The sequence below is a fragment of the Rhincodon typus genome, chromosome 2 (assembly GCF_021869965.1).
Source record: "Rhincodon typus isolate 14 chromosome 2, sRhiTyp1.1, whole genome shotgun sequence".
Taxonomy (NCBI): domain Eukaryota; kingdom Metazoa; phylum Chordata; class Chondrichthyes; order Orectolobiformes; family Rhincodontidae; genus Rhincodon; species Rhincodon typus.
In genome coordinates, this window is record NC_063333.1 from 64,141,939 (window position 1) to 64,157,203 (window position 15,265).

The 15,265-nt window shown below is 39.7% G+C and overlaps 1 protein-coding gene across 1 annotated transcript in view; it reads right to left on the reverse strand.

The window, feature by feature from the left end:
* The window catches only part of zgc:110045 (uncharacterized protein LOC664755 homolog), a 49,495-nt gene extending 37,242 nt beyond the window's left edge, over positions 1-12,253 (reverse strand). The window contains exon 1 of the mRNA XM_048611956.1: positions 12,136-12,253. Within this exon, the coding sequence (XP_048467913.1) occupies positions 12,136-12,252 (117 nt within the window). The 5' untranslated portion in view covers position 12,253. The remainder of the gene's footprint in view (positions 1-12,135) is intronic.
* Positions 12,254-15,265: the final 3,012 nt, after the last annotated feature.

Consider the following 15,265-nt stretch of genomic DNA (forward strand, 5'->3'; position numbering starts at 1 on the left):
AGACTAGCAAATGTTGTCCCCTTGTTCAAGAAGGGGAGTAGAGACAACCTGGTAATTACAGACCAGTGAGCCTTACTTCGGTTGTGGGTAAAGTGTTGGAAAGGATTATAAGAGATAGGATTTATAATCATCTAGAAAGGAATAATTTGATTAGGGATAGTCAACACGGTTTTGTGAAGGGTAGGTTGTGTCTCTCAAACCTTATTGAGTTCTTTGAGAAGGTGACCAAACAGGTGGATGAGGGTAAAGCGGTTGATGTGGTGTATATGGATTTCAGTAAAGTGTTTGATAAGGCTCCCCATGGTAGGCTATTGCAGAAAATACGGAGGCATGGGATTGAGGGTGATTGAGCAGTTTGGATCAGAAATTGGCTAGCTGTAAGAAGACAGAGGGTGGTGGTTGATGGGAAATGTTCATCCTCGAGTTCAGTTACTAGTGGTGTACCTCAAGGATCTGTTTTGGGGCCGCTGCTGTTTGTCATTTTTATAAATGACCTGGATGAGGGCGTAGAAGGATGGGTTAGTAAATTTGCGGATGACACCAAAGTCGGTGGAGTTGTGGATAGTGCGGAAGGATGTTGCAGGGTACAGAGGGACATAGATAAGCTGCAGAGCTGGGCTGAGAGGTGGCAAATGGAGTTTAATGCGGAAAAGTGTGAGGTGATTCACTTTGGAAGGAGTAACAGGAATACAGAGTACTGGGCTAATGGTAAGATTCTTGGTAGTGTGGATGAGCAGAAAGATCTCGGTGTCCATGTGCATAGATCACTGAAAGTTGCCACCCAGGTTGATAGCGTTGTTAAGAAGGCGTACGGTATGTTAGGTTTTATTGGTAGAGGGATTGAGTTTCAGAGCCATGAGGTCATGTTGCAGCTGTACAAAACTCTGGTGCGGCCGCACTTGGAGTATTGCGTACAGTTCTGGTCACCGCATTATAGGAAGGATGTGGAAGCATTGGAAAGGGTGCAGAGGAGATTTACCAGGATGTCGCCTGGTATGGAGGGAAGGTCTTATGAGGAAAGACTGAGGGTCTTGAGGCTGTTTTCGTTAGAGAGAAGAAGGTTAAGAGGTGACTTGATAGAGACATACAAGATGATCAGAGGATTAGATAGGGTGGACAGTGGGAGCCTTTTTCCTCGGATGGTGATGGCTAGCTCGAGGTGACATAGCTTTAAATTGAGGGGTGCTGGATATAGGACAGATGTCAGAGGTAGGTTCTTTACTCAGAGTAGTAAGGGCATGGAATGCCCTGCCTGCAAAAGTAGTAGACTCGCCAACTTTAAGGGCATTTAAATGGTCATTGGATAAACATATGGATGATAATGGAATAGTTTAGGTTAGATGGGCTTCAGATTGGTTTCACAGGTCGGCGCAACATCGAGGGCCAAAGGGCCTGTACTGCGCTGTTATGTTCTATGTTAACACTGATTAGTTGAAATATTGTCCTAAGAAACAAAGAGGACAATGGCTGTCACCAATTTTGCTGAGTTGAAACAGGCCCTGTGTATTAATATATGCAGCTTCCCGTATTATTTGCCAAATAATCCTAAATATGAAAGAATTACACTGTCAACCCATTTAGGACTGGCAGTTGGGCTTGCAGTGTGGCACACTTTCTTGCACTTGTGGCTACATATACCCAGAGCCCTGCTATTTGCAGGTACAAAGAACATATATATATGCCTGTTTCAACTCAACAAAACAGGTGACAGCCATTCCTAGAGTCATTCTTTAGGACAATGCCTTGGCCAATCAGTCAAGTTGCCGGATTTAAAACTTATATAAAGTTCAGCAGGTTGTGCCACTTTGGAACTCCATACCTCAGAATGCAGTGGAAGTGGCGGCCATTGAATATTTTTAAGATGGAGACAGATAGTTTCTTGTTAGGTGAGGAATCAAGGGCTATACAAAGAAACTAAGAGCAGGTGTAGGCCATCTAACCTTTTGAGTCTGATCCACCATTCAACATGATCACGTTTGATCCTCTATCTCAATGCCATTTTAATGTTTTCTTCACATACCACTTGAAGCCTTTAAAAACTAATAAAAATCTATCTCTTTCTTGAATATATTCAGTGACTTGGCCTCCACAACCTTCTATGGTAGAAAATTTCACAGGTTGACAACCTTTTGAGTGAAGAAACATTTTCCTCATTTCAGTCCAAAATGGTCTACCCCATATCCTGAGACTTTGTTCCTTGGTTCAGGGAAAACATCCTCCCTGCATCTAGTCTTTCCAGCCCTGTTAGAATTTTACATGTTTCAATCAGCTTCCCTTTCATCCTTCTAAATTGTACTGAAACCCATAAGATAGTTCTGCCATCCCCAATATCAGCCTAGTGAACCTGCACTGCACTCCCTGTATGGCAAATGTATCCTTTCTAAAGTAGGGAGGCCAAAAACCTGCACGCAATACTTCAGGTATGGTCTCACCAAGGCATGTATAACTGCAGTAATCCATTCCCATAGTTCTGAACTCAAATTCTCATGAAATAAAGGCCAACATACTATTTGCCTTCCTAATTACTTGCTCCACATACCTGCCTACTTTTAGTGACTGATGTACCAGGGCACCCCAGATCCCTTTGTACATCCATTCTTCCCAATATATCACCATTTAAATGAAAATCTTCTTCTCTATTTTCTCACACTAAATGCATAACTTCACACATGGCCAAGCAGAACTGCATCTGCTATGTGTTTGCCCACGCACTTAACTTGTCTAAGTCACATCAAAGCCTCTTTGTATCCTCCTCACAACTCATAATTCCCAGTTTTGTGGCATCAGCAAATTTGGAAAAGATGCATTTGACTCCCTCATCCAGGTAACTTTTAGCTATCATAAATAGTGGGGGGGCCCGAGCATTGATTCTTACAGACCCTACTAGTCACTGCTGTAACTCAGAAAAAGGCCATTTATTCCCACTCTCTGCATCCTGTCTGTCAATCAATTCTCAATCTATGCTAATATATAATCCCTGATTCCTTGTGCTTTAGTCCTGCCCACTATCCTTTTGAGGAACCTTGTCAAAAGCCTTCTGAAAATCCAAGTATACCACATCCACTGGTTCTCCCTTTTCTACTTGACTAGTTCCATCCTCAAAAATCTCCACTAGATTAATTAAGTTTGATTTGTCTTTCATAAATCCATTGTTGGTTTTGTCCAAACCTATTAATACTTTCCAAATAAGACCATAAGAAATAGGGACAAGAATAGACCATTCAGCCCCTTAAGCCTACCCTACCATTCAATAGGTTCATGGCTGATCTGATATTTGTCACATCTACTTTCCTGCACTTTCCCCATAATCCTTGATTCCCTTCCTGGTCAAGAATGTATCTAAATAAACTCTAGCATTTTCTTCACTGCATATGTTAAGTTAACTGGTCTGCAGTTCTCTATATTTTTCTCTTTTTCCCTTTAAATATTGTGGGGTTGAACTTGCCACCCTTCATCTGTAGGAACTGCTCCAGAGTCTATAGAAATTTGAAAAATTACCAATGTATACTAAATACACAGGGCTGTTTCTTTTGGCTCTCTGGGATGTAGATTATCAAGCCCTGATGATCTGTCAGCTTTTAACACCATTCATTTCCCCAGCACCATTTTCTTACTAATACTGATTTCCTTCAATTCCACCCTCTCACTATCGGAGTAGATTTTCAAACCATGGTCAAAAGACAAACACAAAAAAAAACAAACAGTTGATCCGCGATCTTGTGGAATAAGCTCAATGGGCAGAGCAGTCTACTTTTGCTCCTATTTCATACCTTCATGTGTTGGCAGCTAAATTGCAATCATCATTAATTGGTGTATTCTTCATGGCAAAACATTGACTACTTGTAGATTGGGAGGCAGAAAGTTAGAATTTGTCAAGCGAGGCAGCATCTGGAGGAAAGGAACAGTCAACATTCTAAAGAAGGGTCTAGGCCCGAAACGTCAGCTTTCCTACTCCTCTGATGCTGCTTGGCCTGCTGTGTTCATCCAGCTCTGCACCTTGTTATCTCAGATTCTCCAGCATCTGCTGTTCCTACATTTGGGTTTTACCCTTTTTCAGGAACTTCTGAAACATTGACTGCTCCTTCCCTCCAGATGCTGCATGGTTTTCTGTGTTCTTCCAGCCTCCCGTTTGTCTATCTGGATTCCAGCATCTGCAGTTTTTTTGTCTTGAAGGAAGTTAGAATTTGGTGTTTGCAAAATGTTGGGGGGAATCATTGTGTGGTCCCTTTAAAAGATGATGTTATTTTTCTATGCTTAGCGATTTTTAAAAAAACATGTCTGCGAGCAGCTTGAAAGCCTTCAAGTACAGACAGCACTTGAATTGAAACATGTGTATACAGTTAGCAGGCCAAAGCAGCAGTTTTGTTTTGATACCAAGACAACGAGTTTTTTGTATTTAGCCAATCAATTTGAAACAGGCACTTAGATACCAAAAACCAAATTTAATTTTAATCTGATGGCTTTGACAATTTAGGACTAGTCCTATTGTAAGAAACTGATATTTCATCTAGGGTATAAAAGACGGGGCAATTGGGCAAAGACTGGAGAACTAACTGCTTTCTGTCAGAGTTAACAGCTCTCCGCTCTCAAGACAGAATTGCTGGATCTCACAGGCTTCTCCTAAGTCCTAGAGAAAGCACCATCTAAGAAAAATCAAAGGTACCAACACCATAATTAGTTAATATTCCTGACAGAAGAATTGACAGAGGAGGCATTCCTGACAGAACATTTGATAGAGAAGGCACAGAGCATTCCAGAAGGCACGTAATCTGGCTGTAATTTCAAGAGACTATATTCTATTTTTTTGTTTTAGTTTATATAAGTGGGACTTGAATCAATTAGACTAGCATACAATAAATTTTGTTTTATTTGGGAATTGTCAGTAGCTAGAAGAAATTTATTTGGTTTGCTAATAATTTAGTTAATTTGTTCACTGTTCAGGTTAGATAAATAAATTGTTACTTGTTGATTGTAAAGGGAGTGTCAGGGATTTGTTTTATTTAACCACTAGAAGTTGCTGGAAGGCAGGTTACTCCACTATTCACAATCCTTTTATAGATTTTAAGGTGCGGTTCTCCTCTGAGTGTTTCAGTTTTTAATTTTTGGGGGTGGCTGGGTCAATCTCCCGCTTTATAACAGACTGGGGGCTCATGTCCCGAATCTGGCCAGCTCATGTCTGGGATATGAACATGATTTAATGGATTTGAACGGAAGCTCAATGGATTTGGACAGATCTGGAAAGATTTAAACAGATTTAGGGCACAAAAAGTCCCAGCAGATTAAGTGGACTTGGGGACTAGTGTCTTAGATCTTAAAATCTTTTAATCTTGGTTGCTTGTTGTTGGTTAATTCAAAAGGGAGGTAATGGCTCTTTCAGTCACTACGAATTTTCTGAGGGTGGAAAAAGAAGTGACTTTGGGGGTTTTACAAAAGGTGACCAATGAAAAGCTGCTGGAATTGGCAGAAAAGCTAGAGTTGAGGTTGCCTTTGTGGGAAAAGGAGTAATTACAGTAATAGCTTGACATTTAAATTAGCTGGAAAGGCCCTCCGAATCTTTGGAAATAGGTGAAATTCAATTGCAGATGGAGCAGCTTGAACAGGAAAAGGGAACTGAAACAGTTTGAATTACAGTTTCAAGCAGAGGAAAGACAAAAAGAAAAAGAGAGAGAAGTAAGGGAAAAGAGAGAGAGGGAATCTAAACTTCAGAAATTGCAAATTAGACAGGATAGCCGACTTAAAGTGATGGAAATGAAAGTAGAAGAGAGGCTTAGTGAGGAGGAAGAGTGATGATGAGCAAACCTAGCGTAGCCAAAGGCCTGCTAGGGATATATAAAAATGCCAAAACATTACCAAAATTTGGTGATAAAGATGTAGAAGCGTTTTTCATTTCCTTTGAGAAATTGGCTACAGAATATGTGGGTAATGTTAATTTAGACCAAGTTGGTAGTCAGGGCTAGTAAGGTGTTTGCAGTGCTGTCAGAGGAGGTGTTAAAATAATATGAAGAAGTAAAACAGGCTATTTGAGCTCCTACGAATTGGTATCAGAAGCATATAGACAACGGTTAAGAAATGTCAGAAAGGAACCAGGTCAGACTTATATCGAGTTTGAAGGAATTAAACAGAGCAACTTCGATAGATGGGTGAGATCATTAAAGATAGAAAAGACATATGAGGATCTTCGAGATATTATTCTGCTGGAGGAGTTTAAAAACTCACTTCCAGAAATGATAAGAACTCCTGTTGAGGAACAGGAAGTTAAAACAGCGAGAAGAGCTGCAGAGATGGCGGATGAATACGCATTAGTGCATAAATCAAAATCTAGCTTCCGACAGCAATTTCATTCCTTGAGTGATAGAAATTGGAAACAGGGAGATCCTTCAATGAAAATTAAAAAGTAGATCACTTTGCAAACAGTTTTCCACATGTGAAAAAAGAAACCCAAGAGGGGAGAAAAGAGGTGAGAGACCTCAGGTGTTTTCACTGCAAAAAGGTAGGGGATACAATGTCACAGTGCTGGTGGTTTAAGAGAGACACTGGGAAAAAGAATGTGACAGAAGAGGCAAAACCAGTGGGATTAGTTGATGTAGCGAAGGCAATCCTGAGAGAGGTCGAGGAGCTGCAGGAGAGTGCACAGCCCAGTCACGGTTAGTAAGGTAATGCCCAAGCTTTTCAAAGACTTCACCTGTCTGGGTGAGGTTTACTCAGGTAGAACAGGCGGAATAGGTAAAGAAGTTAAAATATTGAGAGATATGGGAGCTGGTCAGTCCCTGATAGTAAGAGATGAAAACATTTGCACCTCTTCTGAAATATTGCCTGACAGAGTGGTAATCTGTGGAATAAATGGAGAGAGAATTAGTGTTCCCCTGTGTAAGATAAGGCTAGAAAGTCCAATTGTGACTGGGGAAATGATAGTGGGAGTGATTGAAAAATTAGCTATTCCAGGAATACAGTTGTTCTTGGAATCGATACAGCTGGATCACGGGTGGGAGTGATGCCTATTGCGGTGGAGAAGCTGAAAGAAAACCAGGGAACTGAGGAGTTAAAAGGAAAATACCCTGGAATTTTTCTGGACTGTGTGGTGACAAGATCCCACAGCCATAAGCTAAAACAAGAAGGGAAAACAAAACAAAGATGAAGGAGTTGAGGTCCAGTTAGCTGACACTCTGTTTGATGAGATGGTAAAGGAAAAACCTAAACAGGTAGAGGATCACGCAGAAGTGTTTAGTTCTGAAAGATTAATGGAGTTACAACAAAAAGATAAGACGATAAAGGATTTATATGATAAAGCCTACTCTGAAAAGGAATCAGAATGTATTGCAGAATGTTATTAACTTAAAGATAAAGTCTTAAGATAAAATTGTAGACCTTGGCAGGTTAGTGCAGATGAGAAATAGGTGGAAGTTCACTATATTGAGTTGCTTGTATCATACACACAGGAAGTAGCGGGTAGCATACAAATTACTTGTAGGAGGTAGTCTAGGAGTGAGAAAGACTCAGGCTAAAATATAGAAGCATTTCTACTGGCCTGGATTACAGAAAGATGTATTTGAATTTTGCTGTACCTGTCATGTGTGTTAGATGGTATGAAAGTCACAGGCAGTAATAAAACCAGCACCTTTGATGCCAATTTCATGCTGGTTATAATTGATTGTGTAGGTCCCCTCAGTAAAACCAAAAGTGGGAACCAGTATTTGCTAACGATAATGAATGTGTCTACCAGATTTCTGAAGGCAACTCCATTGCAGAATGTTAAGGCACAAAAAGTGGTGGAGGAGTTCTTGCTTTCTTTACCTGTTATGGACTATCCAGGGAAATTCAGTCAGACCAAGGGTCCAATTTTACTGCCAAATTATTTAAGAAGGTCATGGATAATTTAGGCATCAAGCACTTTAAACCAAGTGCGTACCATTCTGAACACCTGGGAGCATTGGAAATGTGGCATCTGATGTTAAAGACAATGCTGAGGGCTTAATGCCAGGATTACCCAAATGATTGGGATAAAGGTATCCCATTTATATTATTTGCTATTAGGGATGCTCCAAATAAATCGACTCAGTTTACTCCATTTGAAGTGATATTCAGACACAAAGTAAGAGGGCCTTTAAAATTAATTAAGGAAAAGTTGACAGTCAAAAGTCAGAGATTTCACAGTGGATTATGTATCTGAGGTGAGAGAAAGATTAAACAGAGCAGCAGATAAGAAATCTAAAATTAATATGTTTGCCTATGGGAATAACGTATTGGTGCTTTTACCGATGGTAGGATCTCCCTTCAAAGCAAGGTTTAGTGGTCCCTATCAGATTGAGAAGAAGTTAAGTCAGGTCAATTATCTGGTAAAGGTGGCAGATAGAAAAAAAATTATTGGGTATGTCATGTGAACATGCTGAAACCTTACTATGATAGGGAAAGGAAACCAGAGAAACGGGTATTAGTTACTAGCACTGAGAGTGAGGAATCAAACCAGATGATGTGGATTTTGATATGCCTCAGAATTAATCGAATAACAAGTAAGTCCTTAAGGAATGGGACAGGGCAGTGAGCTCTCTGACCTAGGAACAGAAAACTGAATTGAAAGACTTGTTGAGGACACACATAGAAATAGAATGGGAGGACTAAGACGATAGTGCATGAGGTTGACGTATGGAATGCCCCTATAGGCTTAATCCTCTCAAAGCAACACAGGGTCATAAGGAAGTAGAAGTGATGCTTCAAGAAGACATCATAGAGTCTAGTCAAAGTGAGTGGAATTCCCTGATTGTGTTCTTTCCCAAACCTGATGGTACTCAATGATTCTGCGTAGATTATTGGAAGATCAATGCCGTGTCCAAATCTGACTCATACCCAATTCCAAGGCTGGTGGACTGTGTGGGAAAAGACAGGAGAACTAACTGCCTTCAGCCAGAGTTAACAGCTCTCAGCTCTCAAGAGAGAATCATTGGCTCTCACAGACCTCTAAATTTTAGAGAAAGCACCATTTAAGGAAAAATCAAAGGTACCAACGGCACAATTAGTTAATATTCCTGACAGAAGAATTGATGGAAAAGGCACACACAGTATTTCGGAAGACACATAATCTGGCTGTAATTTTGAGAGACCAGATTCTCTTTTTTTTAATTTTATATAAGCAGGACTTGTATTTATTGGAATAGTCTACTATTAGAAACTTGTTTTATTCGGGAATAGTTAGTAGTTAGAAGCGGCTTATTCAGATTGTTAATAGTTTAGTTAATTTATTCACTGTTGGAGTTCGATAAATAAATTGCTACTTGTTGATTGTAAAGTGAGCATCAGGGATTTGTTTTATTTAACCACCAGAAGTTGCTGAAAGGCAGGTTACTCCACTATTCACACTCCTTTTACAGATTATACAGTGAGGTGCTCCTCTTTGAGTGTTTTAGTTTTTAGTTTTTAAGAGGGGTGTCAATCTCCGCCTTATATCAACATTTATCAAACAAAGTCCTCTTGCCATCTGACTGGTTTGCTCCAATCGTGCAGTATAAACATGGTTTTCCCCTTACTTTGGTATTTCTTATGAATTTTCCTAATAAGTGCAAGACAAAAAGCTTTCACAAATTGCTTTTCTTTCATTTTATTATATAGTAAAAATGACACACACCAATACTTAGTATTGTTAGCATTACTTAATATTGCATGAATTTATCTGTTATAGTTATCTAAAGCTAAAAAGTATGTAATCCACCTTTGAGAAAACTAAAATAAATAAACAGTTCTAATAGAAGTTAAAATGCAAATTTAGTTTAAAAATCAGAGTATATGATACAAATAACTCATCGCGGCATGTTTTGCCAGCAAAGAACAATGTGGCAAAATCTAAATTAATTAACAAACCTGTTAAGTTTACTTGAAGAAATCATTTTCTGAAAGTAGATGCTACGTGTGACTGCCAAAACAGAGATACCAGAAAGTGTACGAGCCTGCATCCTGTAAGGTACAAGTCTCAAGACTACAAGCCCTCTGGCAATCAAAAGACGAAGAATGAAACTTTCGCCTTCCTCTGTTGAACCTGCAGATGGCTGAATGAATGCCTTCTGAAGAATCGTCACTGGATTTGAAACATTAAATCTGTTGTCTTTCCACTGATGCTGCCAGACCTGCTGAATTTCTCTAGCAATTTCTATTTTTGTTTGATTCTAAAGGAATGCTACCTTTGCCAGCTGAAGCAGCGTTTGCACATCAGCAAAAACTGTCTCCCATAATTTAAAATATTAAGAGCTGGCCTTCATGCCCATAAATTCTCCTGAGTCCTGTAACCAAACAGATCCACTGTCTGGCTTATGGGAATGAATAGCAAATTTGCAGAAGGATCCAGGCAAGGACTTGTAGTTAGAGGCAGGTCCTGGGAGACAATCAGATGAAGGACAGAACCCAGGGTTTCAAGGAAATCTCAAAAGTTAAAACTGCCTAAGTTTCCTAACACCATTGTGAATGCACCTATGCATAGAAGAGACAGTGGAACAATTGTAACGTCACTGGGCTAGTAAGCTAGAACTCCAGTCAAGAGTTCTCAGGATGTGGGTTTGAATCCCACCACAGCAGATGGTGAAAATTGAATTCAATAAAACCTGGAATTAAAAACCAGTCTAATGGCAACCATTTAATTGTTTTAAAACCCCATTTGGTTCACTAATGCATTCCAGGAAAGGAAATCTGCCATCCTTGTCTGGCCTGCATGTGACTCCCGCCCACAACAATGTGGTTACTCATAACTGCCCTCTGGACAACAAATGGTGGCCTCGACAGCAACGGTCAGATCCCATGAATATTTTTTGTTTAAAAATCAGCCTCTCCCGGTTCATAATCCAGCTTCCCGACAGGTTTGACCCGACAAGCAAGCAGTCCCTGGTCCTTCATTCAGCCTTCCAACTAAAATCACAGATTTCATAATTATTGGTTTGCTATATTCACACAGAACACAGTTGTTCTTTCTCAAAATTTCCCATTCATCTGTTCAACAGAGCAGGTCAATATTGGGATGTGGGCCAGGGACAGCAATAGGACAAGGAAAATGAAGGCCCTTATTTTAATTGAACATTTTCTGCTAATCTTTGGTCAACAGATCAGTGTCAATGTTACCACTTTGAAGCTATTGGTTTCACAGATATACAATTTGTGAACTCAAGTCAATCAACTTTAGATCATTGCTCAAGTTCTGGCTGTGTAAATAGGAACCAGATTATTTTTTCTTTTTTTATCTTTCTGGATTTTCAATGGATTGAAAGATAAAAACGATTTTAGCATTTTGGTTAGTCCCATATCACATGAATATTATTGACAAACAAAATTCTTAAGATATCAGCAGGGAAACATTACCACTCCAATCATAATTTTAGAACACAACAGAATAGATGATGTTAGTCCCACCACCTCCCCGAGCCCTCTGCAAAAGAGTGAATTTGGGGAGATGATTTTAAACCTGAACCCAACCTGCATCAAACCCGCCTACTTCTGCTTTTAACAGATGCATGATTGCTTGGGAAGGGTTGGGAGGTGGATTTCCCACAATTACCAACTCTTCCTCATCTTCCTCAATCACTAATACCTACTCCCCTGAATCACTGGTACCAGATCACTGAACCTTTAAATGATCAATGACTCTCCTGATCACCAACCCTCTCCTGTGATTAGAGTTCATGATCACTAACCTTCCCATTGTTTACTGGTTTCCCCAGCCATCTCTGTGATCACCATATCCCCCTATGAGCAGTGACCTTTGCAAGAAGCCACCAATTTCCCTTGTCATGGTTACCTGTCATTCCCTGCTATCATGAGACCCTAGTCACTGACTGTTCCCAACCATTGATTTCACCCACAATGGCATATAAAACATAATATAATTTTTATAGGACCATTTTAGAATAGTTGTCCATGATATCAATCAGAATACTTATATAATGGTATTTAATAATGTAATCAAGTTAAAATTACTTCCAAGTACTGTTGTTACAAACTTTTAAAAAATGACAGCATTTAATTTATAAGGTATATTGTACATCACACTCTGGTAATTCAGGTAATAGATGCACATACTGTGCAATTGTTTCTCCCTTTATGATGAGAATAGCATGTATAAAAATGATACAGATTAAATATAAATTCCAGTGACTGATACATTACCTCACGGATTTCTTTGATCTTTGAACCTCCTTTCCCAATGAGAGAGCCACATTGGCTTGCTGGAACAACTAGACGTAACGTCACAGGTGGTTTACTTGTCACTGTGCTATTTGTCATTGAAGAATTTATATCCTGTAATAATAGTTTCAGTAAAAATTAGTCTTGGATTTGTCATTCGATTTGAAAGTTTAATCCTCTCCTCAGAATATCACTACAACAAATCCAGGAGCCATAGAGGAGAACAGACATAAAATTCACTGTGGATTCTGTTGAAATAAATACCCACAGAATCTCAAACAGATGGTCAAGAGTTGATATGTACATTGAAATGCAACAGATTAAGTAAGTTGAAAACAGAGTGCTTCAAATACCTACAACACATTGCATGGTGATAAATATAGATACAACTCTGTCAGTAAATTCAGCTTTCACTGTGTTTCGCTGGTAACAATGGTCACAAAGTTTGACTCCTATTAGCCACTTTTTGGGCATTGCAGGTGATATTTTTGCCTTCGCTCAAAATATGGAGAGTAGGCATCTTGTGATGTTAATCAACATTTTGGAGCTCAATGTTCAAGTAAAGGCCCTCTCTTAACTTTACACAGTTGCATTCAACAGTAGAAAGACCCTTCCTTCTACACACTCTATGAATACAGTTGAAATGCATCAAGTACTTTCAGGTTAATTTCTGATTTCCACTGGCTGTTGCTGCAGTTGTAGACATTTTGGGGGCAAGCAAGGCTTCTCTAAAGTGTTAAAGTCTATAAGGAGTAATATGAAATGAGCTGAAACAGATATCACTGACTTCAAGCATTCATTACAAATCATTTGCTTCCTGACACTTGTACAGTACTGGTCATTCCCCTTGGACTACAACATGATGAGGACAAAGAGCAGACATAGCTACAGAATAAGGCAAATTTGCTGAAAGAGTGAAAAAGAACAGATGTAGCTACAGACCAAGGCAGGATTACTGGAAAAGTAAGAAGGAGAAAGAAACCCTCTCATTGGGAGATCATATCCACTCAGGGTATTCATGCGGCAATACTCCCACCTGAACCTCAGCAAAAAGCAATGTCTGGATATTATGCTCGCCCACCAATGGGTGAATCCAGCAAGTGGTCTTCCTTGCCTGCCTACCCAAACTCTCTGAAATTTAGTTTACAGCAGATTTGGGGGGAGGGGTGTGAGTGGAAGCATCAACCAGCCCTTCAGTACAAGGGACCATAGAGGTTCTTAAATAGGGGCCTCATCCCACTACTGCCAGTATTTTATTCCCAATGGTGGAAGCCACACCTTAATGCAGTGGTCTCCAATATTTTAAGCACAAGATTACTTTTTGAATTTAAGCGCAAGCCAGGATCTAGCCAAAATCAGATATAGAAAAAAAAAATTACTTTTAGTGTGATCTAACTCTAAAGCCAAGTGTATACAATTATTCATTTTGTCCCTTACTGACCAAGTCTCAGTGTGACACCTGTGACTGAAGTTATCTGTCAGTGCTTTGAAGTCTGGGTTGCAGTTTAAGGCTAATAGTTCTACACAGTCCATCAAACAGTATCTGTGAGGTGGATGCGATATTTGGACTTGATTATCTTCATTTGGGAGAATGCTGTCTCATGGACATATGTGGCATTAAAGTAAGCTTTCACTTTTAAAGCACAGGATGAAAGAAGTGGTTATTTCTCTGTTTACGAATCCCCAAAAATAACTGTCCCTTAATCTGACTTTTAGCTCACTATCATTTTGCATTGTAATCATTTTATTACCAGACTTAACCTTCGCACATCAACAGGGAAGATTAGTTTACCGTAGGCTGCATCAAGTTTGTCATGTAAGACTTTTGATCAAATCAAGTTTACAATCTCAACAATATTCGTTATATGAGAAGACCACAACTTTACTTGCTAGTGCTTGCTGGTGGATTAAACAGTGTTAATTGCTAAAAGAGGGAAATCAGGATAATTTCTGCAAACTGCAACAAAGACCGCATTTGGGCCAAACATTGCTGGTGCACCATCAATTGTAATGGAAAACAGTTTCTGAAGAAGGGTCCTGACCCAAAACGTCAACTTACCTGCTCCTCTGAGGCTGCCTGGCCTGCTGTGTTCCTCCAGCTCCACACTCCAGCATTTGCAATTCTTGCTATCTCTCTTGAATGGAATCTTTTTTCAAGCACGCAACTTTTGAACACATTATAGATATCTTCACCCCTTATTCTCACCAAGTAATAGCTCTGGATTGCCATTTTTATTTCTTAAAATCTTTGAATAGGTCATTGCTTCTTTAATTTTTTTAAAATTAATTCACAGGATATGGACATCACTGGCCAGGCCAGCGTTTATTACCCATCACTAATTACCCAAACATCAGTTAAATGTCAACCACATTGCTGTGGGTCTGGAGTCACATGCAAGCCAGATCAAGTAGGGACAGCAGTTTTTCTCCCTAAAGGGCATTAGGGAACCAGATGGGTTTTTTCCTGACAATTGATAATGGCTACATGGTCACCATTAGGCTCCAGGTTCCAGATATTTATCAAATACATCTGCCATGATAGGATTTGAACCCCGGTCCCCAGAACATTATCAGGGTTTCTAGATTAATAGGCTGGCATAATACCACTAGGCCATCATCTCACCTTTGCTAAAAAAGCCTCAAAGAACTGTGAATGCTGGAAATCATAAACAAAAGTCTGAAAATGATGGAAAAACTCAGCAGATCTAGAAGCATCTGTGGAGAGAAAGCAGAGTTAACATTTCGGGTCCAGAGACTCTTCATCAGTACTATTCTGAAGAAGGGTCACTGGACCTTGTGAAAGGTTTTCCAGCATGTTCTGACCTAGCCTTTGACATTTGTCAATGACTTCTTGTGTTTGGCTAGAAGATGGCAAATGCCCTAAGTTTATAAAGGGTAGAATGTAGGGTACCAGCCAGACATGCAATGGAATAGCTGAGTTTGAGGTTAACAAAGGCATGGATAAGGGTTTCACAGTCAGTGAGTAAAGTCATAACTGAGGTGGAAACAGGCAGTCTAAGTAATGGCACAAATGTGGTTGAAAGGTCATCTTGTGATACTAAGGTTCAAAGTAGACTGGTTTAATCTTAAGACAACAAGGTGCAGGGCTGGA